The 27,582-nt window shown below is 36.0% G+C and overlaps 1 protein-coding gene across 7 annotated transcripts; it reads left to right on the top strand.

Moving 5' to 3' along the window:
* Positions 1–44: 44 nt before the first annotated feature.
* Positions 45–27,582, top strand: beta-Spec (spectrin beta chain). 7 transcript variants are annotated; one of them, XM_046632362.2, is made up of 14 exons: positions 51–224; positions 7,147–7,335; positions 8,920–14,826; positions 14,965–15,056; positions 15,402–15,506; positions 15,906–17,180; positions 17,492–17,634; positions 17,769–17,824; positions 18,467–18,523; positions 20,775–20,879; positions 22,632–22,787; positions 23,724–23,991; positions 24,130–24,312; positions 26,023–27,582. In XM_046632362.2, exons 2-14 carry the CDS (start codon positions 7,200–7,202, stop codon positions 26,024–26,026), a joined length of 8,487 nt encoding a protein of 2,828 aa, XP_046488318.1. In that variant the 5' UTR covers positions 51–224; positions 7,147–7,199; the 3' UTR covers positions 26,027–27,582. The 7 variants fall into 7 exon arrangements, with proteins under 7 accessions (XP_046488323.1, XP_046488324.1, XP_046488322.1 ...); XM_046632363.2 differs by lacking the exon at positions 51–224 and adding an exon at positions 6,098–6,148; XM_046632364.2 differs by lacking the exon at positions 18,467–18,523.

Genomic DNA, 27,582 nt, shown 5'->3' with positions numbered 1-27,582 from the left:
TTTCGCCGTGAACGTGATTCTCGGCGTCGCGACGCGCGAGTAGGCGGGACTAGTTCTTCTCCGCGAGGTCTGGACGCCGTGTTGCATTGCACAGTTGGTTGCGCGCCGGTCGTGTGAGTGAGGAGACGTACCGAGTGAATCTAGAAGTGGTTTATCGTGTATTTTGTGGAGTTTTTATGCAAGTTTTGAGGTGAAACGGTGCTTGGGAGTATTTTTTAGCCAGGGTAAGTCACACGTCGAAACAATTGTGAGAGAGTGTCGAGTATAGCTACCGTTTGTAGGATCGTACGCGGATTGACGGGCGGAATCTTGTCTCCCGTAAAAATGGTGGTCGATTTACTCTCGGTTTCCTAATTTACTGATTATAACGCATACCGAGATATTTCACGACTCGATACCACGTTTGAAGAGATCGCCGTACATCCTGCCACGTTCAATTTTCCCTCAAGGCGCTCGGTAATACCTCGATTTTCAAATTTTCACCGAAACTATGTCAATCCGATTACCTGCATTAACGGCGTCCACTGGGATGAAGAAAAAATTGAAGTCCGTTTCTACTCGATAATTTCACTGTAATTGAAATAAAAATTGAAAGAAATCGTCGCGGTTTATACAAATCGCATCAACGAACAATTGTCTGTAACGACGTTGCCCACCGCATCCTTATCATTAGCCTAATGATTTAGGCACGACGTTCGATCGAGCTTAGATATAATCCCTTCCGTACCTGTCAGGACTGCCAATGACCAAATTGTTGTTACTTAATTCGAACAAAAACAGAGCCAACAATGATACAGTAAGCTGCCTTTTTGCTTCATTCCGTATTCCAACTCTCTCGCATCGTTATTCAATTGTTCTCGGTCTGCTCTGTTTACTGTTACGTCAAGCCGGCAGGTGCAGGAGCTGCGCTCTAAAGGGACGACACAACGCTTACTGAATAAATTAATAAATTAACAGTATACGCGAAGAAGTTCCTTTGCAACCGTTCGTCAAATCCCTTTCCCTACTAAAAAAACCTACTCAACTTTTCATTTAAATATCTTGTGAATTCGATAATTTACCGATTCTCTCCTGACATCGTTTTATCATAAATAAATTGTTTGCGCGGAAGATGCGCGATAGAAATCATTTCCTCCGACGGTACACGTTCGCTTCGTTCTTTATTATTTATTTTTTTTTCTTTCCCTCACATCGTACCGAAGGAATGTTCTAATTTCGGCACGATATAAAACTTCGTAGTCGATGAAAATTTACTATACGCATACATTCGTGTATGAAAAGTGTGTTTATTATATAGCGTAACCCGGTCGTATAAATATTTGAAAACACGATATTCATACAACGTGTGTATGCGGTAGTCTGGAACATAAAATTTGTCGGAAATGCGTCCGCCTTCTTTTATCCAATCGATTGCCCGGACGAAAATTTTATGCAAAGAAGCCAACCGTCTTGACGATGTATTTTGTATGCACCAGCTGCCCCAAGCAAACTTGACTACGTGTCTATACGTTTGAAATGAGACTTGGAAATTACGCGCAGTAATTTGTTGCTTCTGAAATAATATCGGTTGAGAATGTATTTGAAAAATCAGTATAATCTCGATCCGTTATATCTTATCCTTACACGTATTCCCCTTTGTATACCTTTTATATCTTTCACATAGACAAGCGTCCCTTGAGTTTCGTCACGTAAATACACGCAGGTATATAATTGTACGCATATAGGTGTATATAAAATCAATATTAAAAAGTTCCCTTCATATTCGGTTCTGTATATAATCGTCGTGAAATTAGACCATTCTTAACGGTTGATTAAATCGACAGATATATTACATACCGTATATATATGATATATCCTATATCTACGTTTTTTCCACCTTATCTACCATACCTTAGACACATACACATAATACACATATGTACTTGTAAGAGCCTGACATAATGACTGTTTCGAATTACGACCAAATGTACGGTCTATCTTTTTACTGTTCGCTCACTCATTTTAAGTCGGTATACTTAAATTCCAAAATAACGTGCGCGTGTGTTTTTCGTTGATTTCATACGATATTATTTTACTTTCGGCGCAAGTAATCTTTCGCCTTATAATAGAAATAAAAAAGCGTCTACGGTACTCTAAGGCTTCGTCGTTTTATAACACTCTAACCACATGCACACATGATCTATGCCCTATTCTTCAATCACATTCGAAACTTTCACGCAGCGAGCGTAAAGTTTTGCCTCATTCCTCTCCGCATCTCACGGAGAAGAACCTATCTATCCTGTACCTTCTTTACGCGTATCTACTCGATCTAACTGTAGAACCGTTATGAACAAAGTATACAGTCACTGTGCAAGCCGTCTTTCCTTCGTAGTACATTATACCCCGTTGGTATACTATATGTGTATACCTATATGGTATAATACAATGGGAAGCTGTCGCGAAAACTCAAGAAGCTGGTACACACGGATATTTCTAACGGACTGCGGTGTTTCTCGGAAGTAGAAAGAGAACAAAAAATCGCGAGATCAAAAATTAGAGAAATGGAAGTGTTGGGGAAAAATCAGAGGCGAAGTAGAAGGGGAAAAAAAAACGTAAAAAACGTGGAAAGATATTTTGGACACCGTATATCGTATATGAGCCTAACCCTCGTTGACCTAATTTTAGACGAGAGGCGTATATACGTTGCTGCTCAGCACACCCTTCCTTTGTATGTATACATAATAGATATACATATATGCATTGCGTTGAGCAAAATTGGGTCATTCATTTATGTATATAACACACGCACCAAGTTCCGCGACTTCTAGCTCTGCAGGTCATTTACCGAGAAAGGATTTCCGCCCTCCACTGTCCACTTGTTTTATTTTCACCCTTTTTATTTTACGCGTAAACAAGAAAGAACAGCCTAAAAATAAATATAATAAAATTTATCGACGTTAAACGAGCGAAAAATTAATTAACAGATTTGATAACTCACCGCGGGTGTTGAGGTATTTTAAACGTCGATAACGAACAATCGAATGTAGTTTTAAATACCCAAGTGTTCGTATAGGCTTACGTGCATGAAACAACGATCGTCACCGGCGAATGGTAAATTAGCGTAAATGCGGATGTGACGTTGTGGTTGAGCAGTGGACCAATGAGCTTTACAATTCAGGTTTACAGCATGTCGCATGTTTCACGTACGCTAATTGTTGGGAGACGCGTAGGTGGGCGAATTTTATTTTATTTGAAAAAATTTATTTCAATTTCTTTTTTTCATATAATATATATAATCAGCGACAACGCATCCTTTCGAACGGACGATTTCTTATTTTCCAGATGACGTTACCTCATTCTCTCGGCATTCGGTCGCGACGATCGGTGCGTGGAGTGGATGAATCGCCGTTCCATTATAAAAAACAGAAGAAAAAAGAAAAGAAATTAAAAAAAATTATCCATAAGAAACTTCTCAACTTTTATCTTCAATACAGGCTTAACAAATCTCTGAGCGTGAACTAAATAAAGGTTGTTTAATCGTGAAGATAGAGAGTAGATTGCATTGACGTAATTACACATCGTTACGTAATCAGATACATGTAGACGCTCGTTGTACTATCTCCCGTATGTACACAATTACAGGTGCGATTTATCGAACTTTGTTATATACGATTTGTCTCAAAGAGTAGGAAATATGCGTTTATTCTATAATAACGTTGGATAATAATGACGGGGACTTAAAAGCTTGAGCAAAACATACCGTTGAAACACTATCGACATTATTATGGATATATATTGTATGATGATATGAAGATGGAATGTGCGGTAGATTTTTTGAAACTTTGTCCAGAGCAGCGAAGGTTCAGCTGTAGGCGCGATCAGCTCTGCGTTATTGGTTTAAAATTAGGTTAACCTTGCCGCAAGATTTTTGTCGTTAAACAGAGATTACAGGTGTTTCGGTCTTCCGGAAAGTCTCGCAACGTTGCGTCTATAGGCAATTCAGAGTCGTCCTGGCGTCACGACGACTGGAGTGGAAAATCAATAGCCATCTTGTGTTGCGTCTTGTTCCTGCGACAATATAAGTAGAATAAGACAGGTCAACGGTGTAATAACAACCGAGTTAGACGATTATTAAACTATATCCCACGTACGGTGATCGATCGTATATAGGTATACATATAACATTTACCCTTTGCTGTTGTCTGCCGTTGTTAATTTTCGTCTGATATACACCTTTCCTCGTTTATATTTATTTATTAAAATTCATTCGAAGACGAGCCGATACTACGTACGATGGGGACGAAATTATTCTTGAACACGAGCCAGACGATAGTCTGCTGCTTCGCTGCAGCGACCACATCATGTAACATAGGTATATAATGGCACGTATACGATAGTATCGAAATTTCAAGCGAAGTTTTATTTGAAGATACGAGTCATTCGCATTGTTATTTAACGACACTTTAACGCCCACTTTACGTCGTAATCACGCATTAAGCATGACGTCACTTAATTGAACTTAATTTAAAGCAACTGTGAAGGTCCGCAGATGCACACACGGGAATGTCTGTTCATTCATTACGTTGTTAAAGCTTGGGGTTCACGGGGCATGACATCTTGGATGAAATTCTTTTGACAATTTGCATTAACCTGTAGTGTGTATTTTAAACAGAGTTGCAATTTTAACGTCGAGAATGTTCAATGTTATTTAATTAGACCTCGCGTTAATTACCGAATTAATCGTTTATGTATTTTACGATGAGAGTGAGATTGCAATAATTTGATGTTCCCTGCATGTTTTTGCAGGACTTGACGTGAAACTGTTTACTGCTCTCGGTTAACACACGTTGCGACACGATCGCTTGTTGTTAATTGAATCTTTTATTATTATTTTTCTTTTTTCCTCATTTGCCAAAAGCGATTTTCCACACGCTTTGAGAATTTATTTTCAAATTACGCAAGCAACGTATTTTACCCGAATGACATCATGCAACTACTCGCGTCATCGTGTTACACCGGCGACACTTGAAACGTTGAAACCTTCGACCATACACCGTATTAAGATTAACGCTGCGTGTATATGTGTGTGTATATGCATATATACAAGTATATATATATATATATATATGTATATCCTGCCTACCTATGAACGCGACACTCGCAATCGGGGATATTGTTAGTAAAAGCGTTGAGAAATCGTTTAAATCTCACCGACGAGTCGTCAAATATATTTGTCATTTCAATTTCGTCTGCGATGATTTTTTTATGCAAAATAAATAATTTGCTCAGAATAAAGTACACGTGCGATGAAAAATTGTATCTTGAATTTGAACAATTTTCTTACCGTTCATTTTCTCTTCGCACCACTACCGCATAGTAAAAAAGAAAAAGATTATGCCGAAGACCGATGATAAATATGATCTTCACGCTCGTTTCTGGAGAAATGATACGGTTAACAAACGCGCTTATGTTATTTTAAGTTTCATGCACGCGACGCCGACGAATGTTTGCCTGAATTCTCGCTTCCGAGTTTCGTGCTTGTTGAAACGTACAGCGTAATATATTATTCAAAAATATAATTTTTAAAAATGAAATTTTATCGCTCTACAAATACATCGCATGTAATGTATAAACGAAAGTTTTTTTATGTTTTACTTAGATATCGTTTATTCGTTGCTCTATTCTCGGTTAGGGATATAGGATGATTCAAAGAAATGGAAAACTAAAACGATATTAGACCAAACAAAAAAAAAACAAATACAGTACCGGTCATTCGGTCAGCCGTATTTATAGCTATAATGAATTCAGCGAATTGCTGACGTAATATTTCGATTTATAATTAATCATTTTCTTTCATCGTTGTAAGTTGCACATCTTACACGAATACGCGTGTAAGGGATTCTATGACACATTCGTTGATTTCGTAGTATCGAATCTACCTATATATGTATACCTACATGTATGTATAAAACAAAGGTAATCCCGGTCAGTTTAAATTCGTAAATCGAAGATGATAAATTTAGATAACGCATGTGTAATAATACTAACCGCCCAAAACACGTCGCCCCCACTTTTATACACGGTGTTGTCTTAAATTGAAACGGGATGTAGCCCCGTCTGCGTGTAATCTACCTGAATATAACAACTATATCCAACACGGCCGAAACAAGTACTTTTATCTGTTGTATTATTGTTCAATTTTTATTCTCAACTTGAGTTGACTTGAGTATAAGTTAGATAACGTCGACGCAACGACGAGTGCACGTCTATAAAGCAGAAATTACGTGATTAGTGTCAGATAGGAGGGCGCGGTCACTCTCCTCCTCCTCCTCCTCCTCCTCCTCCTTCTCCTATCGTAGAACTTCCTCGTTTGTTTAAGTTAGGTTAGATTAGGTTAGGTTAGTTCGCGTTTACATTAATATGTATATTGTTTATCGTACCCTCGGTATATCTTGTAATTTCTTCGAGTCTTACATGCACTATTGGTCTATAAACGATAATAGATGAGTAAATTAATTATTGAATGTATGTACATGGAGAATGTTTTTATTCATTTTACATCGACAACGAGAGAGAAAATCTTTGCTTTAATCCATTAACTACTTTATTTAATCTGCTGATTTTGTATCTTAGTATAATCAGTTCTTCTTTCCTCGGCACAGATAGAGACGAATCATTTTTTTCTCTTCAAATAATATTGCCAAGAAATCATTTTTTTTTTTCTTCACAATTTAAGATCAATAAAAATAATAACAATGACGCTTGTTCCATACTAATAGAATAACTCACCTTTTAACTTAAATTATATGTATGTACATATTTAGCGCTTCATGTTATACTGCATAACTGTTATTTACATAACAAAAAGATGTGATAATTACTATGCACTTAGTTGGAAAGTACTAAGTAGATTTAGCCATTCAAAAAGCATAAAATAAAATTTCATCTGATGTAATACAAAGCTGGTCTTTTGCTTAAAAATAAATATAGGCACGTAAACTTTGTGAATTGTTCTCATATTTTTTCTCTACTTAAGTATTTTCATCATCATTATAAATAACTCTTTCGTTCAACCATATGATTAATTATGAATATGGGTTTAAAAAAAAATAAATAAAGAAATCTGTCTAAAGGTATTTTTCATATTTTGTATTCTTCATTCTGCAGGAGTGCCCTTCACAAGGGTAAGGGAGTTGTGAGCTGTTGGTCCGACTGAAAAAATGACGACCGACATCTCGGTGGTGCGCGGGGGTTGGGACCCGACGCTTCAACAGGAGATTGTCGACGAGTACGAATACGATGGAGGAAATTCCAGTTCGAGACTTTTTGAACGATCCCGTATCAAGGCTTTAGCTGGTAAGCTGTTTAACTTGAGTCAAATGTCAATTATTAATATCTTCATGGTAATGTGCCTAAAACAGTACATTTCAACGATTTTGAAGAAATTTACTTTTTAACGATTAATCTGAGGATTATCAGTGTTTAAAAACACTAACTTTGAATTTGAATGTGTTACTACGTATATGTTTTATATTTAAAGCATCATGAACATGTTGTGTTGAGTAATACTATGCGTACGCTATTCTTTTCCAGGAAGTGAGTAAGGTAGACCACAGTATCCTGTGATAAATCGTAATCTGTTGCAAATTTAGTTGAATAATACATTTTTCCACTGTAGTCAGTAGATGGTTGCCATCGTTAGAAGACGTGTTGTGTACACAGTAATAAAAACCAGTGAAATTTAATTATTTATTAATTAGACTTGTTATTAAATACATTCCTATGTACAAGTTTAAGAAAGTCTTTCTTTGAAATCGTTCATAATAATATATGAAAAATTGTGGGTGAAAAGTTTAATAAAGTATATCACAATTCAATTTTTAATAGTGGTGTATAAACGGAAAGCCGCTCGGCTTGGACGAGCTGATGCAATCTCAATCATTCTAATACAATTTTGAATTTAATAACATAAATTTCTTCATGTAGCAGTATTTGCATTGGTCTGACAGGGAGGCTGTGTTAGATTTTGAAAAGACTACATTAACATATATTTATTAGAGTTGGAAGATCGAATATCCCCACTGTTGATATTAGCAATTTCCGATAATTCACTCTATACTTGATAATGGGTTTTTTCTCGCAGCTTTGGATCAAAATTTCTTAAGTAGTAAATTTCAAACAGAATTTCAATGTAATACGAAATTTTTTGCAGTTTGTTAAGCTTATTACTCTTATCAAACTCTTTTCGTCTTATCACACTGGGCGTCGATTTGAGGTGAAGTTAGTTTTCCGTCTTATTGCAAATTCTATGGCAAATATTACCACGGGTTTCGAGTACCTCTCAAACGAAATATTTGCTCAGTAATCAATAGTAATTTTCTGCTTTGAAATATTATCCTTATCTTTCCCAAATCCATCCGTACCCAGTATTTACTCTTCCCTGACTCATGGGCAATGGTTTTCGCCACGTCTTATCTAACATGTGCAACCCTAAGAAAAATGCCAATGTACACGAATTATTTCGTACAAAGCAAGTCCTCCAATTCTAACCACGTTTTAAAAAATTTTTAATGTAGTAGCAAAATTTTATCAGCATCAGATCGAAAAAAAGTCCAACACTTTAATAGACAGATACAGACATATTGTGAATTTGTACTGTGGATTTCAAATTTGATTAATTTTTTTACGATTTGTAATGGATGATTCACAACAAATTTCGCTTGAGGAACCCTTAGAAGAATACTATGACAAAGTTGTTTTAGATCTTAGAGGTGAGAAGTGAATTTAAAAATTACTGCTCTACCCGTATCGCCAAATTTTATCCTCAACTATATACATTTTTTCACTGTATATTCAATTTTATAATAAAAGTAATCAATTGATAACGTTGACTTTTTAATAATGCAAATCAAAATATTATTTCACATTTTTATTTCTCAGGTGAACGTGAATCGGTACAGAAGAAAACATTTCAAAAATGGGTGAATTCCCATCTGGTACGATGTTCTTGTCGTATCGGAGATCTCTATGTCGATCTTCGCGATGGAAAAATGCTTATAAAGCTGCTGGAAATATTGTCGGGCGAACGTTTGCCACGTCCTACAAAAGGAAAAATGCGTATCCATTGTTTGGAGAATGTAGATAAGGCACTGCAATTTTTGCGAGAGCAAAGAGTCCATCTTGAAAACATGGGATCACACGACATCGTCGATGGAAATCCAAGATTAAGCTTGGGATTAATTTGGACAATCATTCTACGTTTCCAAATTCAAGACATCACCATAGAAGAAACTGATAACCAGGAAACTAAATCAGCCAAGGATGCTTTGCTTTTGTGGTGTCAAATGAAGACTGCTGGATATCACAATGTAAATGTTAGGAACTTCACAACATCTTGGCGAGACGGTCTTGCGTTCAATGCCATAATACACAAACATCGTCCAGATTTGATCCACTTTGACAAGCTATCGAAATCAAACGCGATCTACAATTTAAACAATGCTTTCAATGTCGCAGAGGATAAATTAGGTCTAACAAAATTGTTAGACGCAGAGGATATTTTTGTTGATCATCCTGACGAAAAGTCTATAATAACTTATGTTGTGACCTACTATCACTACTTCTCGAAAATGAAGCAGGAGACCGTTCAAGGTAAACGAATTGGTAAAGTTGTCGGAATTGCCATGGAGAACGATAGAATGATTCACGATTATGAAAGTTTGACAAGTGATTTACTTAGATGGATCGAAGGAACAATTGAAGCTTTGGGTGATCGTCGTTTTGCTAATTCTCTTGTGGGCGTTCAGACTCAACTTTCACAGTTTTCCAACTACCGTACAGTAGAAAAACCACCTAAATTTGTAGAAAAGGGTAACTTGGAGGTGCTACTGTTTACACTGCAATCCAAAATGCGTGCCAACAATCAGAAACCCTACACACCCAAGGAAGGTAAAATGATTTCCGATATCAACAAAGCCTGGGAGAGATTAGAAAAAGCTGAACACGAGCGTGAATTGGCGCTCAGAGAAGAATTGATACGTCAAGAAAAATTGGAGCAATTGGCTGCAAGATTTAACCGAAAAGCCAGCATGAGAGAAACTTGGCTATCTGAAAATCAACGACTTGTGTCGCAAGACAACTTTGGCTTCGATTTAGCAGCCGTAGAAGCTGCAGCTAAGAAACACGAGGCTATAGAAACTGATATATTCGCTTACGAAGAACGTGTGCAGGCAGTTATGGCTGTGTCTCAAGAGTTAGAGGCTGAAAACTACCACGATATAGACCGGATCAATGCCCGAAAGGACAATGTTCTAAGATTGTGGAACTACCTTCTGGAATTACTGAAAGCACGAAGAGTGCGGTTGGAATGTTCACTTCAATTACAACAGAACTTCCAAGAAATGTTGTACATTTTAGACAGTATGGAAGAAATTAAGATGCGATTGTTAACTGATGATTATGGTAAACATTTGATGGGCGTTGAAGATCTTCTTCAAAAGCATTCACTTGTTGAGGCCGACATCAATGTCTTAGGTGAGAGAGTTAAGGCTGTCGTACAACAAAGCCAAAGATTCTTAGAACAAGGAGAAGATTATCGTCCTTGCGATCCAACCATTATTATTGAGCGAGTGCAACAACTTGAAGATGCTTACGCTGAATTGGTCCGCCTGGCTGTTGAGCGTCGAGCACGGCTTGAAGAATCTCGTAATCTTTGGCAATTCTATTGGGATATGGCTGACGAAGAGAATTGGATCAAGGAGAAAGAGCAGATTGTTTCTACGGGTGATATTGGTCATGACTTAACTACCATTAATTTACTTTTGTCCAAACACAAGGCCTTGGAGAACGAAATCCAATCTCACGAACCACAATTGATGTCAGTTGCTGCAGTGGGTGATGAATTGATTAGTCAACACCATTTCGGTTCTGATCGCATTAAGGAAAGATTACAAGAAATATTAGGCATGTGGAATCACCTGTTAGACTTGGCGGCGTTCAGACGCAAGCGGTTAGAAGAAGCTGTTGATTATCATCAATTATTTGCTGATGCCGACGATATCGATATTTGGATGCTGGATACTCTGCGATTGGTATCGTCTGAGGATGTCGGTCGCGATGAAGCAAATGTGCAATCTTTGCTGAAAAAACATAAAGATGTCACTGATGAACTGAAAAATTACGCTACAACCATTGAACAGCTGCATCAACAAGCATCGCAACTTGGAGAACACGATTCTAAGTCTCCAAAGGTATTAGAAAGACTCGCCTCAATTGATTCGAGATACAAAGAGCTTCTGGAACTGGCTAAATTGCGCAAGCAAAGATTATTAGATGCCTTGTCTCTGTACAAGCTGTTCAGCGAATCGGATGGAGTTGAACAATGGATCGGAGAAAAGAACAGAATGTTGGAAACTATGGTTCCTGCCAAGGACATTGAAGATGTTGAGATAATGAAACACCGCTACGATGGCTTTGAGAAGGAAATGAATGCCAATGCTTCTCGCGTTGCTGTAGTTAATCAATTGGCTAGACAGCTACTACATGTTGAACATCCGAACTCAGAGCAGATTGTTGCACGTCAGAATGAATTGAATCAAAAGTGGGCCGAGCTAAGAGAGAAGGCTGAAGGCAAACGCGAAGCACTCAACTCTGCACATGGAGTACAAACCTTCCACATCGAATGTCGTGAGACCGTATCTTGGATCGAAGATAAGAAACGCATCTTACAGCAAACCGATAGCTTAGAAATGGACTTGACTGGTGTGATGACGCTACAACGTCGGCTTAGCGGTATGGAGCGTGACTTGGCAGCCATACAGGCGAAATTGAATGCACTTGAAAAAGAAGCGCAATCAATTGAGCAGGAACATCCTGATGAGGCTGCAGTCATTCGTGAACGAATCACCCAAATTCATACCATGTGGGAGCAATTAACTCAGATGCTTAAAGAACGCGATGCCAAACTCGAAGAAGCTGGAGATTTACATAGATTCTTGCGTGACCTTGATCATTTCCAGACTTGGCTTACCAAGACCCAAACAGATGTTGCCAGCGAAGATACACCCACAAGCCTTGCAGATGCTGAGAAACTGTTGACCCAGCATCAGAATATTAAGGAAGAGATTGACAACTACACGGACGATTATCAGAAGATGATGGACTATGGCGAGAGGCTAACAAGTGAGGCTGGAGATGGAGATACACAGTACATGTTCTTGAGAGAAAGATTGAATGCCCTGAAAATGGGCTGGGAAGAACTCCACCAAATGTGGGCAAATCGTCAAAATCTGTTATCGAATTCGTTGAACTTGCAGGTCTTTGACCGTGATGCTCGCCAAGCTGAAGTTTTGTTGTCTCAGCAAGAACATATCCTTACCAAAGATGAGACTCCGACGAACTTTGAACAAGCAGAAAATATGATAAAACGCCACGAAGCATTTATGACTACATTGGAAGCCAATGACGATAAGATCAACTCGGTCGTTCAATTTGCGGGCAGGTTAGTTGAGGAAGGCCACTTTGCGGCGGACAAAGTCAAGAAGAAGGCAGATGCAATAAATGATCGAAGAAACGCCAATCACGAAAAAGCTAATCAAGTGATGGACAAATTGAAGGATCAACTTCAGTTGCAGATGTTCTTACAGGATAGAGAGGAACTCGTTGAATGGGTACAGGAAAAACACATCACTGCTCAAGATGAAACTTATCGCAGTGCAAAAACGGTTCATAGCAAATGGACGAGGCACCAAGCGTTTGAAGCAGAAATTGCTAGCAATAAAGATCGTCTGCAACAACTGCAACAGGCTGCTGATGAGTTGATTCAATTGAAGCCTGAATTGGCTGAGATCATAAAGCCGAAAGTTGAAGAATTATGTGACCAATTTGAAGAGCTGGAAACAACAACAAAAGACAAAGGAGAGAGACTATTCGATGCTAATCGTGAAGTCCTCATACATCAGACTTGCGATGATATCGACTCGTGGATGAATGAATTGGAGAAACAGATTGAAAGTACAGATACTGGATCTGATCTTGCCTCTGTCAATATTTTGATGCAGAAACAGCAGATGATAGAAACTCAAATGGCTGTGAAGGCTCGCCAAGTTACAGAGCTCGATAAACAGGCTGAACATTTGCAGAGAACAGTACCAGACGAGAAGATGGAAGAAATAAAATGCAAGAAGGAGAAAGTTGCGCAAAGATTTGAACAGCTTAAGGCACCACTTACCGATCGACAGCGTCAGCTGGAGAAGAAAAAAGAAGCGTACCAATTCAGGCGTGACGTTGAGGATGAGAAATTATGGATTGCAGAAAAAATGCCACAAGCTACCAGTTCGGAATATGGTAATTCCCTCTTCAATGTTCATATGTTGAAGAAAAAGAATCAATCTCTCCGTACTGAAATCGAAAACCACGAACCAAGAATTAATTCTGTATGTAAAAACGGTCAGAAATTGATTGACGAGGGACACGAAGATAGTGCTGAATTCACTCAACGTATCTCCGATCTTTCGGATAAATGGCGCGAACTGAAAGATGCGGTTGACAACAGGAATAAGCATTTGTTACAAAACGAAAAGGCACAACAATACTTCTTCGACGCCACGGAGGCTGAATCGTGGATGAGCGAACAGGAATTATACATGATGGTTGAAGATCGTGGTAAAGACGAGATATCTGCGCAAAACCTAATGAAAAAACACGAGTCTTTGGAACATGCTGTCGAAGATTATGCCGATACCATCCGTCAGCTAGGTGAAACAGCAAGACAATTGATAAACGATCAGCATGCATTGAGTGATCAAATTGCAGTCAAACAATCCCAAGTTGACAAGCTATATGCAGGACTAAAAGATTTGGCTGGCGAACGCCGTGCCAAGCTAGACGAAGCCCTTCAATTGTTTATGCTAAACCGAGAAGTTGATGATTTGGAGCAATGGATAGCTGAGCGAGAATTAGTTGCAGGCAGTCATGAGTTAGGTCAAGATTACGATCATGTTACTTTGCTCTGGGAAAGATTCAAGGAATTTGCTCGTGACACAGAGACAATAGGATCGGAAAGAGTCGCAGCTGTAAATGGAATTGCAGATTCTTTGATTGCAACAGGACATTCGGATGCAGCTACAATTGCAGAATGGAAGGATGGCCTGAACGAAGTCTGGCAAGATTTGCTAGAGCTTATTGAAACACGAACTCAAATGTTAGCAGCTAGCCGTGAGCTACATAAATTTTTCCACGACTGCAAAGATGTTCTTGGAAGGATCTTGGAAAAACAAAATGCAATGTCTGATGAATTGGGCCGCGACGCTGGCTCAGTTTCGGCACTTCAACGTAAACACGGCAACTTTATCCAAGACTTATTCACCTTACAGTCGCAGGTGACACAAATTCAAGATGAATCGTCTAAACTTCAAGCTAGCTACGCAGGGGATAAGGCTAGAGAAATCACGAATAGAGAGGCCGAAGTAGTAGCAGCTTGGAATAATTTACAATCTTTGTGCGAAGGACGTAAGGCAAAATTGGAAGACACCGGCGATTTGTTCAGATTCTTCAACATGGTTAGAACATTACTGATTTGGATGGATGATGTTGTTAGGCAAATGAACACTTCAGAGAAGCCCCGTGATGTATCAGGTGTAGAACTACTTATGAATAATCATCAAAGTTTGAAAGCTGAAATCGACACCAGGGAAGACAATCTTACTGCTTGTCTTGACCTAGGAAAAGATCTATTGGCAAGGAATCATTACGCTAGCGTCCAAATTAAGGAAAAACTACTAGCATTGACTGATCACAGAAATGCATTGTTGCACCGCTGGGAAGAAAGATGGGAGAATCTGCAGCTAAGTAAGTTTCAAATGTAATTTTACATGTGGAAAAAAAATGTCTAAATAGTATGAAAATATTCACCTTCTATTCACTAGTTTAAAAATTTTATCTCTGTACGCAGTTACTAAAACAATTTACATGTCAATGTCTTTTCAGTTCTTGAAGTTTACCAATTTGCCAGAGATGCAGCTGTAGCAGAAGCTTGGCTTATTGCTCAGGAGCCATATCTCATGAGCCAAGAACTTGGGGTAAACAAATTCTTCAGATTGCACTATTTAAATCCCATATATTTTTTCCGTACAACTTCGTCCAAGTATTCTTTACCTGAGTGAGAAATAATTAAGCAAAATACAGTTCAAATTATGCTTAATTATCATACGACATGTCAGAAAAACTGATAGAGCGTTGGAAATGATAAATTTAGCCTACACCTCCATCAGTTGTACAATGGCTTCTGATTTTACATAAAACAGTTTGGGTATGATGCCATTAAAAAATATTCATACTTAATGAATTAGAACTACTGATAAAGTTACCTAACAAGTTTTACTAATATTTCTTTCTTTTCTAATTTCATACATTCGTGTTTATAGCATACAATCGACGACGTAGAAAATCTGATCAAGAAACATGAAGCTTTCGAAAAATCAGCTGCAGCACAAGAAGAAAGATTTAGTGCTCTACAACGACTCACAACGGTAAGTAAAGAAAGACCATTATAGTGAATTATTTGCATATATTATGTACAACATGGTAGAGGTGATTTTTGAGCATCGGCTAATAGCTATATTCCTACATTATTTGTAAAAATTTGATCTTTCAGCACAATGAAATAATTTTATTTCATTTCTTGTGTTTTAGTTTAAATTGTGTTACTCTAGATCATTTTTAATTTCATGAATTAATATTATTATCATATTTTGCTCTATGTAATGGTGATTGATTAATTTGATTTTGAGTGTTAATAATCGCACTACATGTCTCTGTATCATAATGTCTTCATTTCGCACTACCTAACTGTTATAATTTTTCATTTCTCATTTCTATCTGTGTTGCATGCATCTTTACAACGCCCTGTCTGTTCGTGTCTATTGTAGTCTGAGTGTCCTGATAAAGAATGCGGCCTATATCCACCGGTGCTGGAATTTAGTCACAAATTAATCTTTACTCCGGAATGTCCTCCGTCATCTAAAATCCCTATAACACAACCCAAAAAATACCTCAAATCCCAAGGTGAGATTGTGCGTGACATTATTTTGTACTGTGACAGATTTATCATGCCTGATACGATGCAAAGACGTGAGTGTACATCTACAGGAACTAAAATCATTTATCCAAATGCTATAAATTATAGAACTGATAAGACAAAACCCTCCAAGTCTTTTCTATGGAGTTCTAGTTGGAATTCTACGAGTAAAACTTCTCAAGGTTCTTCTGGCAGTCAACCTGTATCACCTTATGCAGAATTCACAGATGTGCCTGTATTCGATGATGAGATTGTTACTTCCAACGAAAGAAAAACCTTAAGAAGAATCAGCACAATCAGTGCTCACAAACCAGAATTTTTCAGGTTACATTCCACTCCTGAAATTGCGGATTTGACTGTATTGAATCCGAGGAAGTATTGTGTGTCAAACTCTTCCTCGGATACCGAATACAGTGAAATAATTGACACAGCTTGTGTTCCTGAAAAGAGAACGAAGAGTTCGACCAGTATTGATGTCAGTCATTCTGTAATGATCCACAACCTCGTGGATACTGACAATGAGTTCAATCACAAACATGTAAATGTCGAACTAAAAACTCAACTAGTCAAACCCACAGATACACAAATGAATGAATATGGTCTGGAAGTATATCTTAGAGACAAAAAGTCAGAAAAAGCATTGGCTGAGATTTCTTTAAACGACGAGTTATCAAGTGAGGATAGGTATAGCCTAGACCTCGAAAAATCAATAACTAACATAAGGAAGTTACGTCTTGAAATTGGGGCATTTACGGATGATTTAATAAAAGCAGACCTTGATCCAAGTGAGTTGCTTATTTTAGCAGAGCGTTGTTTCTGTAATGAAGATAACAGTATTCGTAGTTTTAATCATTTAATGCAGGTAAAATTCAATGATCACGATTATATGTCATTGAAATCACGCGCAATGCCACCAAAATCCTCTAACTTACTAACGAACGAGACATCGAGTGTCCGTGAACGTAGTAAATCCCTTTTGGGTCCTAAAGACAAGTTCAAAAAAAGTTCTAATTTGAACAAAGTTGACCCAAACTTATCCGCTATCTCGGATTCAGAAAAATCATTCCCTTCCCAAGACCACTCCTTTTCTTTAGACAATGTAACCCTGGAAAACAATGTTACTCAAGTGAGTAGTGCACGCTTTCTTACAATGTACTCCATAAATCACTTTGATTCCCAAATGCATGTTATAAGGAATTTATCATATCGTCATAATGCAACTATTACTATCCGTTATGTACTTTTATTCACAATCCTGATACATTTGTTGGCTTCAAAATGCAGTAGTAATGCAGTAGTATACATTTATGCGTATAGCATCTACCCTATCATTGAATGTTACTGTGATGTAGAACATTTTCATTGGTCCATTTTTGTTTTGTAATTTCTAGCTTCTTTGTCTGTTTAAAATAATAATCAACGCGTCTTATGATTTAGTTTGAGTTGAGAGAACTTAAACGACAAGAACAAGAAAGAGAAGAAGAAGAAAGGCGTGAACAGGAAGAAGCTGCTGCGGCAGAGGCTGCGAAGTTAGCTAAAGCGACACCTGTCACCAGTCCTGACGAGCCACCCAGTGACAGGTAAGCTAATTTTATAATAGCATGGATTTAGGAAAAATGGATTTGTAAAAATTAGACGCTGTTTCAATATCATTATTTATTATTAAGATCGCGTAGTAATTACTGCATCAACCTGATGATTTTTTGTAATACAGAGTTGATGGCGATGGTAATCAAAGCGGGGAACAAGCTGGTGAAGAGGATGGTCATGGTTAGTTGAAAATCTTTATAAAATACATATATTACAGTACTGTCGATCATAACAAACAAGCAGTAATCTCACAGACAGTGCTACATGCTCAGAAATATAAAAAATTCAGAATAACTTAGCACAGTGGATTGTTATTATGAAATTTACAAGACTAATCAAGAAAATCACAATGCGTTCATAAATATTATTGATTGAAAAGGCTTGAGTCTACGACAAGTGTGATTAAATTTTCAACCAACGATTTTGTGTATATCAAGTATTGTATTGACGAATTTTTAAATGGAATTCGTTGTAAATCAAATGGTAAAATTAATGAACGCATTTCATGATAAGATTGTAAGGAGAATTAGTTTTATTCTTGTCCTCACAATCTTATTTAAAAATTTAAGCGATGGTTTTCTTCAGTACTGAAGCTCAGGGGTTTAATATCTCAATTGCAAGTCTCACTCTGCTGTATCAATAAATCGTACTACCTCTGAGCCTTAGTGCTGAAATTTTACGTTTGGGCATGAAATTGCTAACAGCACGGTTATTTTTGCCTCCCAATTACCCGACCTTCTTCAATCCCTTTCTGTGACCTCCTGTCATCCGCAATACATTTCCCAACACAACCAAATGCTGCACGGAATGCACGAACCACAGTGGCACTACGCAAGCCTTCAACTAGATCGCCACAAACCCAAGAAAAACCCAAGGAAGGTGAGTGTTGGGTTCAGAAAATTGAAAAACAGTCACGTTTATTAACATCAAAATTATTGTCTCTCATGGCCAATTGCTTAAAATTTATTATTTATCAATGTATGATATTTCCAAAAACTATTACATTTATTATGTCTGAAATTTTTGATGGACCGAAAATAAAAATAAACATCAGTAGATTTTATAATAATATGGCAGTGGCAAAGCGAGATGATATCACATGAGAAAGATGAAGGATACTCAAATTATATATTCACATAATATTTGATGATTGTGTTAAATGCTCTGTGGTTCCCATTTCTGTAAACTGAAATAATTCAGTTGTATAATTTGGGTATTGCTGCATCAAAAGCTGTAACTCATGAAGGTGATGGAAAAGTATGATCCATATATCTTAATCTACAACTAATCACATCAAGTTGAATATTTATTAACCGCATATTAGAACACATTTGAACAACATCTTTCAAGCCTTTCAGCACAATCGCAGCAACATGGCACCAATATTAATATTCATTCAAATTTCTCCATTTCATTTGCTTTTGTTAACATGTTTTTTAGCAGGTGGAGGAGCATTTTTACAGATTGGGCTGCCTAATTTCATCATGTAGTGTTTTAAGTAGATGTACACGTAATACTTGCCGATACCTGTCTTATAATTGGAAATGGTTTCTTTAAGAAGATATTTGAATTGTTTTTACAATAATGTGTCTCATGTATTTTTAACGTTTTATTAGAAATTTTTATTTATATAATTATACGATAATGTGAGTATATTTATATGTATTTTATTGAAAGACGATTCACATTAAGCACATATCGAAACTCCAAAAGTGAACAAAATGGTGGCAGCTAATTTGGAATTATCAGTTGCCCTTGTGTGTCCTGTCCACCCATCTTGTGATAATGTGAAAATTTTATATATAGTACAATTACTATTCGAATCCTCTAGGTACATGGCGTATCGTAATCTGTCTACCTGTTCATCTATTGGAAAGTGTTCTTATGGTACATTGGTTCTCTACATGATAACATTTGTGGCTAATTGCATATACTAAATTGTTTCCTTTTAAGCTTTCCTAAATATTGGGTAAGTGCATCTTATCAAAAAAATTACTGCTATTTTGATGTTATCGCAGATCAACGATTTCAGATAGTCATAGAATAACAGAATGCACGATTTTTTTCAGTTATGCATTGAGTATGTTAATACATTACACATGTGCTTCTCACGTTCTATGAATCTATTTGAGTTTTCATATAGCATGTGGTGAAACTTTTTGTTTACATTCATATCGTACAGAATATTTAAAAAATTTAGAATTCGTGACCCGAGAAAGTAAGTTGAGGAAGAAGTTCGTCGGGGAAGGTCATTGAAGTGACAATTTGCAAATTAGTTACATCGCAGTTTTGTGACGTTTCAGCTGAGTCCAGACAGCCATCATCAGGGCAAATTGACTATTCTAAGCGTTTGGGATGTTCGTTACAAACGAAGTCAGCCGAAACGTCGCAAAACTGCAATCGACTAATTTGCAAGTTGTCACTTCAATGACCTTCTCTGACGAACGTCTTCTTCATACAGAATGATCTACATGTTAATTCGAAAATCTGGCAAAGTTCTCCATTTCATAATTTCATTTTATACACGCTAACACAATCATTGCTAAATATGCCTGTTTCTCATTGTATCATATATTTATGTTTGTTGATGTACGACATTGAAGCGCTCACATGCATGACGACTTGTCACATTCATCAGTTTATCAGTACCTACTTGTTAGAGTTGATAGGATTATTGATTTATAACCCATATATATCATGAATACTTGAATTTTTATTCCATCGTTGATCTACATATTGAATGGTTTTCCAAAGTAATTTTCGGTCGCAAATCTATCCATATATATTAACAATTTCTTTTCTATTCATTCAAGTAGGATTGTCAATGTGATCAGTTTCATGCACAGAACACGATTTCTGAAACAATCTCGTAATTTTGTTTGCAAAATAGTATCAAATGCATGCTTTTTATGTTGTTTTACGGAAATAATATTTGTCACTTTATATTGTTATATTAAAATCAATACTCAAACGTGTTTCTTCAAGACACTTTTGTGTGCCTGTGTATGATATTGCGCACATGGAAGTAGGTGCACCTACTTATATACATATACATATACATAAACATAAACATATATTATGTAGCCTCGATTGAAGTTTTAAAAAGCATGATGTAATTGGTGTGGTGTAGTGCATGTTCAGAAGCCTGCACGACTATCGACACCAGACGTTTCAACACCGCCGATTTCTCCAACATCTCCAAAGTCCCAGTCGTCATATCCAACAACACCGACAAGTAAGTGTGCTAGAATACTTGATCGAGGGTACAATATTTCATCTTCACAATGTTGGAAACTTATTCTTGCAAACAAATTGAAGTAGAATAAGCGTGAATAAGATTTTTTTTTATTTCATTCATTTTTTTTTTTAAATTGAATATTCTAGCTTTTATATTATTTTTCACAAATGCAATTCATTGCAAAACTGCAATCATTTTTTGTCATGCTATGAAATTGTCATCTTCATGTAAATATTCTGCTATCAAATTTTCATTTGTTTTCTGTAAACTAACAGAGAGGATATACATTTGATGTTTTACATTCAAAAATTTATTAGTTCACGCTATATATTCATTATTACTTTCATACTTGTTCAAATTTATTATTTTGTTTTCTTTAGACATTCTAAAGTTCATGTTGCATTGAAAAATTCTTTACATTTACTTTGTTCAAGATTTTTATATTGCTGTTTGGGTTTCCAACCAGCCGGACACATGTCGCCATATTTGTCTGTAAATTGATATGCTTCTATCAGTCTCAAAGTTTCGTCAACTGAACGAGTCACCGGCAAATCATTGATAGTAATTTGACGAAGGTTCTGTTTATCGTCGATGATGAATAATCCTCTTAACGGAACTCCAGTTCTCTCATTCAATATGCCATAATCTTTGGCAATCTGCAAACTTTTGTCAGCTAATACCGGAATCCTCATTTCGCCTAATCCACCCTGTTTTCTAGGTGTAGTTATCCATGCAAAATGCACAAACTGAGAATCCGTAGAAGCCGCAACCACTTCGCAATCTTTAAAGAATTTAATATTGAGTTTCCTTATACTAATAAAGTATTTATCAAAATTACCAAAACACTAAAACAGGCAGGAATCAGTGACACATACCAATATTTCGAAACTCATCAATACGGTCGCTAAATTGAATAATCTCTGTAGGGCAGATGAATGTAAAATCATATGGATAAAAGAAAAAAACTAAATATTTTCCTCTGTAATCCGTTAGTGAAATTTCTCTGAACTCTGCATTGACTATTGCCATTCCCTTCCAATAGGGAGCTGGCTTCAGTAATGCTGGAACAAATTGTTTGTGGATATGGTAATGTTGCTTTTCATCGTCGGATTCGTTAGGATTTCGATAATTATTTTCGGTTGCTAGTAGTTTCGACATGATATCATTTAGACATTCAGTACTTCAATATTTAGTCATGTTATAATTTTTTTATTTTACTTATTTTATTTTTATACTTTCTGAAAAGATCCGAAAGGTTTTGATTTGTGTCAAAAGATTGGAAAACAAAGCGACGTAGACTTCAAGTTGTGAAGTGTTTTGAAACTGCATTGAATCAGCAGTTTTTGTTTGCATTGTTTTGGTAAAAACAAGTTTTCAATTTAACATGCTATGAAACTAATTTCTTATCTAATACCCAAAATTTGACAAGCACATTTAAAAAATCTAGAGCAGGTCATAACACTTGGATAATTTCAATTAGATATATTATTTGTATGAACCACTTTCCTTAGTTTTAAACGTAAGCTTGTATATTGTAGTAAATATACTGTAGTAGCAGTCTCTTTCCACGAGCACGTTGCATGATGAGTTTATATTTGATGAATATTTTCAAACGAAAAGAAACCACAAAACACTGGTTCCCGGAACTCTGGTAAACACAGACAACTCATTACACGTTTCTGCAAACTCAAAAAACAAAGTAACAGTAAGTAATAAATGAAAATAAATTTAATTGTGTGCTAAATGAAGCTCCGAAGGGTGGCAGTGGTTCTGAATCCGGTACTTTGCGGCGCAAGGAACGAAGCCGTAGTAAATCACCATTTAGAAGTTTCCGTTGGAAAAAATCAACAAAGTCACCTAGCCTGGATCGAAGTGGTGTGAGCGATGATGATCATAGTTATACTGGTAAGCGATTGTGCGATATTTTTTTTTCATTGGTAAGGTAAAAACTTATCATAATTAAAAAAGCAAGTTGTGTGGTGTTTACAAGAAGAATCAACTGCGAGGTATCATACTTGATTGTCGTCACGGCCTCTGTATGAAAAGAATTCGTATAGATTTATCTTCACCTCACTGAAAATTGACTGTGCAAAAGTTATCCAGCTTCTTTATTGTCTCACGTTGTTTGTACTGCATTGGCATAACTTCTCTTACAAACATTTATGCACATTATGTTTTTTGATCAATTTTATTCACTCTACGGATCGTCCTTCTCATAATTTTTTATAGCAATCAAAGGTGCTAATAGCAAATCAATGTAAATATGTTTACATATAAATTAAATTTCTTCTACAGTCCATTGCTTATAAGCGAAAAGATTTCAAATTATAAATAATTTAATTTGTTTTCATATCAATTTCAGGTGTCGCATCTGTGGTTAGCTCCGTATCGAGAGAACACTTCCAATTTTAAAATTTCAATCTCATAATAATAACAACAACAATAATAATAATAATCACTCCAGTCCCGCCATACTCTTTCAGATATGTCCCCATAAACTGATAGCGTGAGGGAGTGAGGAATTAGTGGCCATCGTTACGCTCAACATTTATATATTTATACATAGTTCTGAAGACATAAGCTAACAATTCATTATGTGTATATTTCATTAACCACTGAAGTTACAGGATATAATTTATCAAATAACGACTGATGAATCAGATCATTTAATTTGAAGTATTTCACAATGTTGATCACCTTTCAGGACTTCAACATGCAAACTGATTATTTCTGGACAAACGGGCGATGAGCTGAAACATTTCTGTTTAGTTTAAAATACTTCCGTGCAATAATAACAGTAGCGGAAATATAGAATAATATTCTGATGTTTCTTATCTACAGAACAACGGAGTCCTGGCGATGACGAATTTGAAGGAACGTTAACGCGTAAACACGAATGGGAAAGCACAACAAAAAAAGCCACGAATCGATCATGGGACAAACTATATATGGTCGTACGTGGGCAAAATTTGGTAGCTTACAAAGATCAAAAATCCTACAAAGCTGCTGCCGACCAGCCATACAAAGGTGAACCACCTCTAGATCTTAGAGGTGCCTCTGTACAGGTCGCCAGTGAATACACCAAGAAGAAACATGTCTTCCGAGTCAAGTGAGTGAAAATTTTTTGTTTACTGTCAAGTGTTTTGACAATAGTGCAATAGAATATATTCTGATGATGTGCAGAGAAAATTCTGAAAATAATTCACGCATAAAATTGATAAATCGAAACGAATTACAAAATCCTTAGGTCTCAGAGCGGAGCAGACTTCCTATTCCAAGCTAAGGATGACGCAGAAATGCTTGAGTGGGTATCTGTGTTAAATCAAGCTGCACAGGGTGTATCTGGCGCGAGTACATCTAGAGCACATACTCTGCCAGCACCGACGCAAGCTGAAACCAAGCGGCGTAGTTTCTTCACACTCAAGAAAAAGTAAGTGACGGTATATTAATTAATACAAGGTCACTGATTCTTTTTCTTATAGTTCTAAGCGGTTTATACGTGATAACTTTTGTATTGTGCGAATTAGAATAAAATATTCTACCAATGTACATACTCAAGAACAAGGGGCAATTTCGCTAAAACATTGTTCAAAAAATCACTCGACTCTGTTTATCAACAGGTTGTATTCTTAAGTGCGAACAAACTGTTCTTGTGCCAAATTTTCATGCCGTGGTTCTCATCGATCATCATATTTCTGTTATTAAGTGAGGTAGATGTACAGCAATCAGTTATAACTTACATAAGTTAGAACATAACAAATATTTAACATCAACGCATCCTTAGGGCATTGCTTACAAAGTTTCAGTTTAAATAGTCCAGTTTTACTTGGTTATTTTGGTGTATCACTAGCGTAATGAAAGTTAGAAAGTAGCCCGCAGATCACATTTCATTTGTCATATTTTAGAAAAGCGAAAAAGTAAAAACGAAACCAATGAACTAAAGAACCGGTACGCAATTGGAACAACATTTAGATGCGGTGAGTCGCACCCTACAATAGTATATTACTGTCTGTATTTGCACGTCCAGTGAAATCTTACCGTTTCTTTTAATAGAAAATTGTTTTCTTTTTTGAATTATTTTTGTTTTACATTTTAATTATTTCTTTGGGAACCTGAGAAGAATGTTCTTCCAATTGTCGATGCGGAATGACGTACGAATACTCCCTGAAAACAGTGATTGTACTCAGTGCTCATAATTTAGTAAAATTTTCGTATACGTTCTCACATGGATCGCATTATCGATTCTATAATTCCGTACGATTAGGGCATCATACCTGTTTTGTAGCTATGCATATCGATTAAGCAGCATGCATCGACAGATTTTTGTCTTTGCATTGAATACCTGGTGGACATATATAAACAATGATAATATTTTTCATAAAATAGAGGGGTCTCCTTAAGTTTTGATCTCGTGGTATTATTATCTCTGTATCTCGCACCTTTGACTCAGAGAACTTTGGAGCTGCTTTGTAATTCGGTACAACGGTAAACAAACGCTGGACATCACTTAATTAATCTCATTGTGTGAAGAATATATAAAGCACAGCAGCCTGTTCTCAACTTGATATAGTATGCACAGATAGACCCATTTCATCCTTTGCAGTTTTTTTTTTTTTTTTTCTTCTTGTAACTCCTGTGTTTTTTTGATTCGTTATTCAACCTTTTAGTAGTCTTTATGATTTTTGTAGTGCTTACTGTAGTTATTATTATTGGCAATGATTCAGAGAATGAGTTACTGCTAGTATTAATATACAGTAACCTTGGTAATGTTATTTCGTTAAAAATTATTTTATCACCCTCATTGTTACCCTCATAATTATACTTTTAGCATCATCCAGGAAATTTTTTAAATCTCTCGTGTGAAACAGTTGAGCAAAAATTTGCAAATACACTATCTTTTCGGTTAAACGCTGACACATGTTCAGATGTTAAATGTATAAACTTTTGCGTAAGAATCGGAAAATTGAATACTTGACTTGGTAAATTTTACTTAAAAGAACTCAGCTTTTTCTCAATGTCAATTACAGTTTTAAACTATACATACCTTTCGAAATCCCTATTTGACAAATATGACTGACATATGCAATATATCTGGTATATTGCATTCGGATTGATTCCATACTCGTTTGATTTTTTCCAGCTAAATTGGAGCAGTGAAGAGCGTGCTAAGAAGCCGCCAGTACGCGCCAACGCAACAAATAACGTTTGAAAAAATGCTTTGTCGGATATCGCCTAGCTAAAGGCTGGTGAAGTAATAAATTAACACTGATAATTAATTATTTAACAAGTTAAAAGAAGTCCTTAGACAAATTGAGAATGAAAATCAATGTAATTTTCAAAAATCCATTTCGCTTTCAAAGTTTAAACCATTCACTGTAAAGCAATATTTGCGAATATTGGGATAAAAATTGTTGGAAACTTGATGGACATTTTAATTTTGATGTCGAGTGTTTCAATTCACTAAATATCACTGAAACTGGTCAAGGATAAATAAAGTTCAACGTCCCGAGTTAACATGGCTGATGTTATTGCGTTTTTAAATGAGTTATTTCGTCTATGCCCTTGTTTTCATTTTGTTATTAAATTTTCGTTTAGTATATTTTAATGTTATAGGGAAACAAAATACTTATATAAATTATTTACTTGTACAAAGCAGGTTTAATTCGGTAGATGAATCAAATGATGTCAGTTTTTATACATGTTTTTTAGAACAAAAGCAAACATTACAGATCGTATCCAAGTTTTAGGTAAAAATTCTGATTTAGTGAAATATATTTTCATTAGGAAAACATACTGCTCCCAACATTATTTTGCGGATATTTCATGTGAATATTTGTTGAATGACAAGTCCAAAATATGTGCAAATGCTTTGGATTAATATTTATGTGTAATCGTTTCTAAACCGTATCATGTGAAAATTAAATTTTCCCACTTTACTATGCCTTTTATTCATTCTTTGACCACTCGAGTATGGTAATTATTTTAGCTGTACATTTTTAGCCATGCTGATGCGGGACACTTCACAATAAAGTAGGTTAATAAATTGCAGTTTAAAGTTATTTTAAAAATATGTCTATCGCAAAGATATATCACATTACAGAAATATTAAAAATTTGTAATAATTAAAAAAGATTTCTTCAAAATCCTAAATCTCATAGTTTAACTAAAAGAAAAGGTTAGACGGATCTTCGATTTTTTGCCATCTAAAAGCAATTGAGACCTGTATCACACAAGTAATGATATATATTAAAAAGATTCGTTTCAATTCTATCTCTATATGTATATCGAAAATTGGAATTGTAAGAGATACTTGTTTAATACAGGTTTAGATATTCGCATAGCATATGATGGCTTGTATATTTTTTAATTGTTACTTTTTTAATATTTTAAAAACCTATCCTACTTTTTAGAAATTAAGATCAGATTTCAAGATTACGAATTTGCTATGTAAACTTCATGGACAGCTTTAGGGCATCATTGCCTTCTTAAAATTGTATGTTCTTTGTTTTCATTCATAAACGTAACTCGTCTTTAGTTTAAACGAAAAGTATGTGTATGATTTGGAAATCTACTTTGGCAAAAGACATACTATAATTCCAATCATTATTTTATTATCTTATTATTTTAATTACCATACGTGATTAAAGTACCTATCGAGTTACGTTGCAAATATAAAGAAATAAAAACCAACTATATTGTT

The sequence above is a fragment of the Neodiprion pinetum genome, chromosome 6, assembly GCF_021155775.2.
Source record: "Neodiprion pinetum isolate iyNeoPine1 chromosome 6, iyNeoPine1.2, whole genome shotgun sequence".
Taxonomy (NCBI): Eukaryota; Metazoa; Arthropoda; class Insecta; order Hymenoptera; family Diprionidae; genus Neodiprion; species Neodiprion pinetum.
Note: the sequence above shows the minus strand (reverse complement) of the source record. Positions and strands in the feature narration are given on the sequence as shown.

Excerpts from the sequence above, each read along its gene's own strand:
- beta-Spec (XM_046632362.2), top strand. The coding sequence starts at position 7,200 with ATGACGACCGACATCTCGGTGGTGCGCGGGGGTTGGGACCCGACGCTT. Across the intron at positions 15,057-15,401 it reads TCATGAGCCAAGAACTTGGG|CATACAATCGACGACGTAGA; the intron begins GTAAACAAATTC and ends TCGTGTTTATAG. Across the intron at positions 20,880-22,631 it reads ATATCCAACAACACCGACAA|CTCCGAAGGGTGGCAGTGGT; the intron begins GTAAGTGTGCTA and ends TGCTAAATGAAG.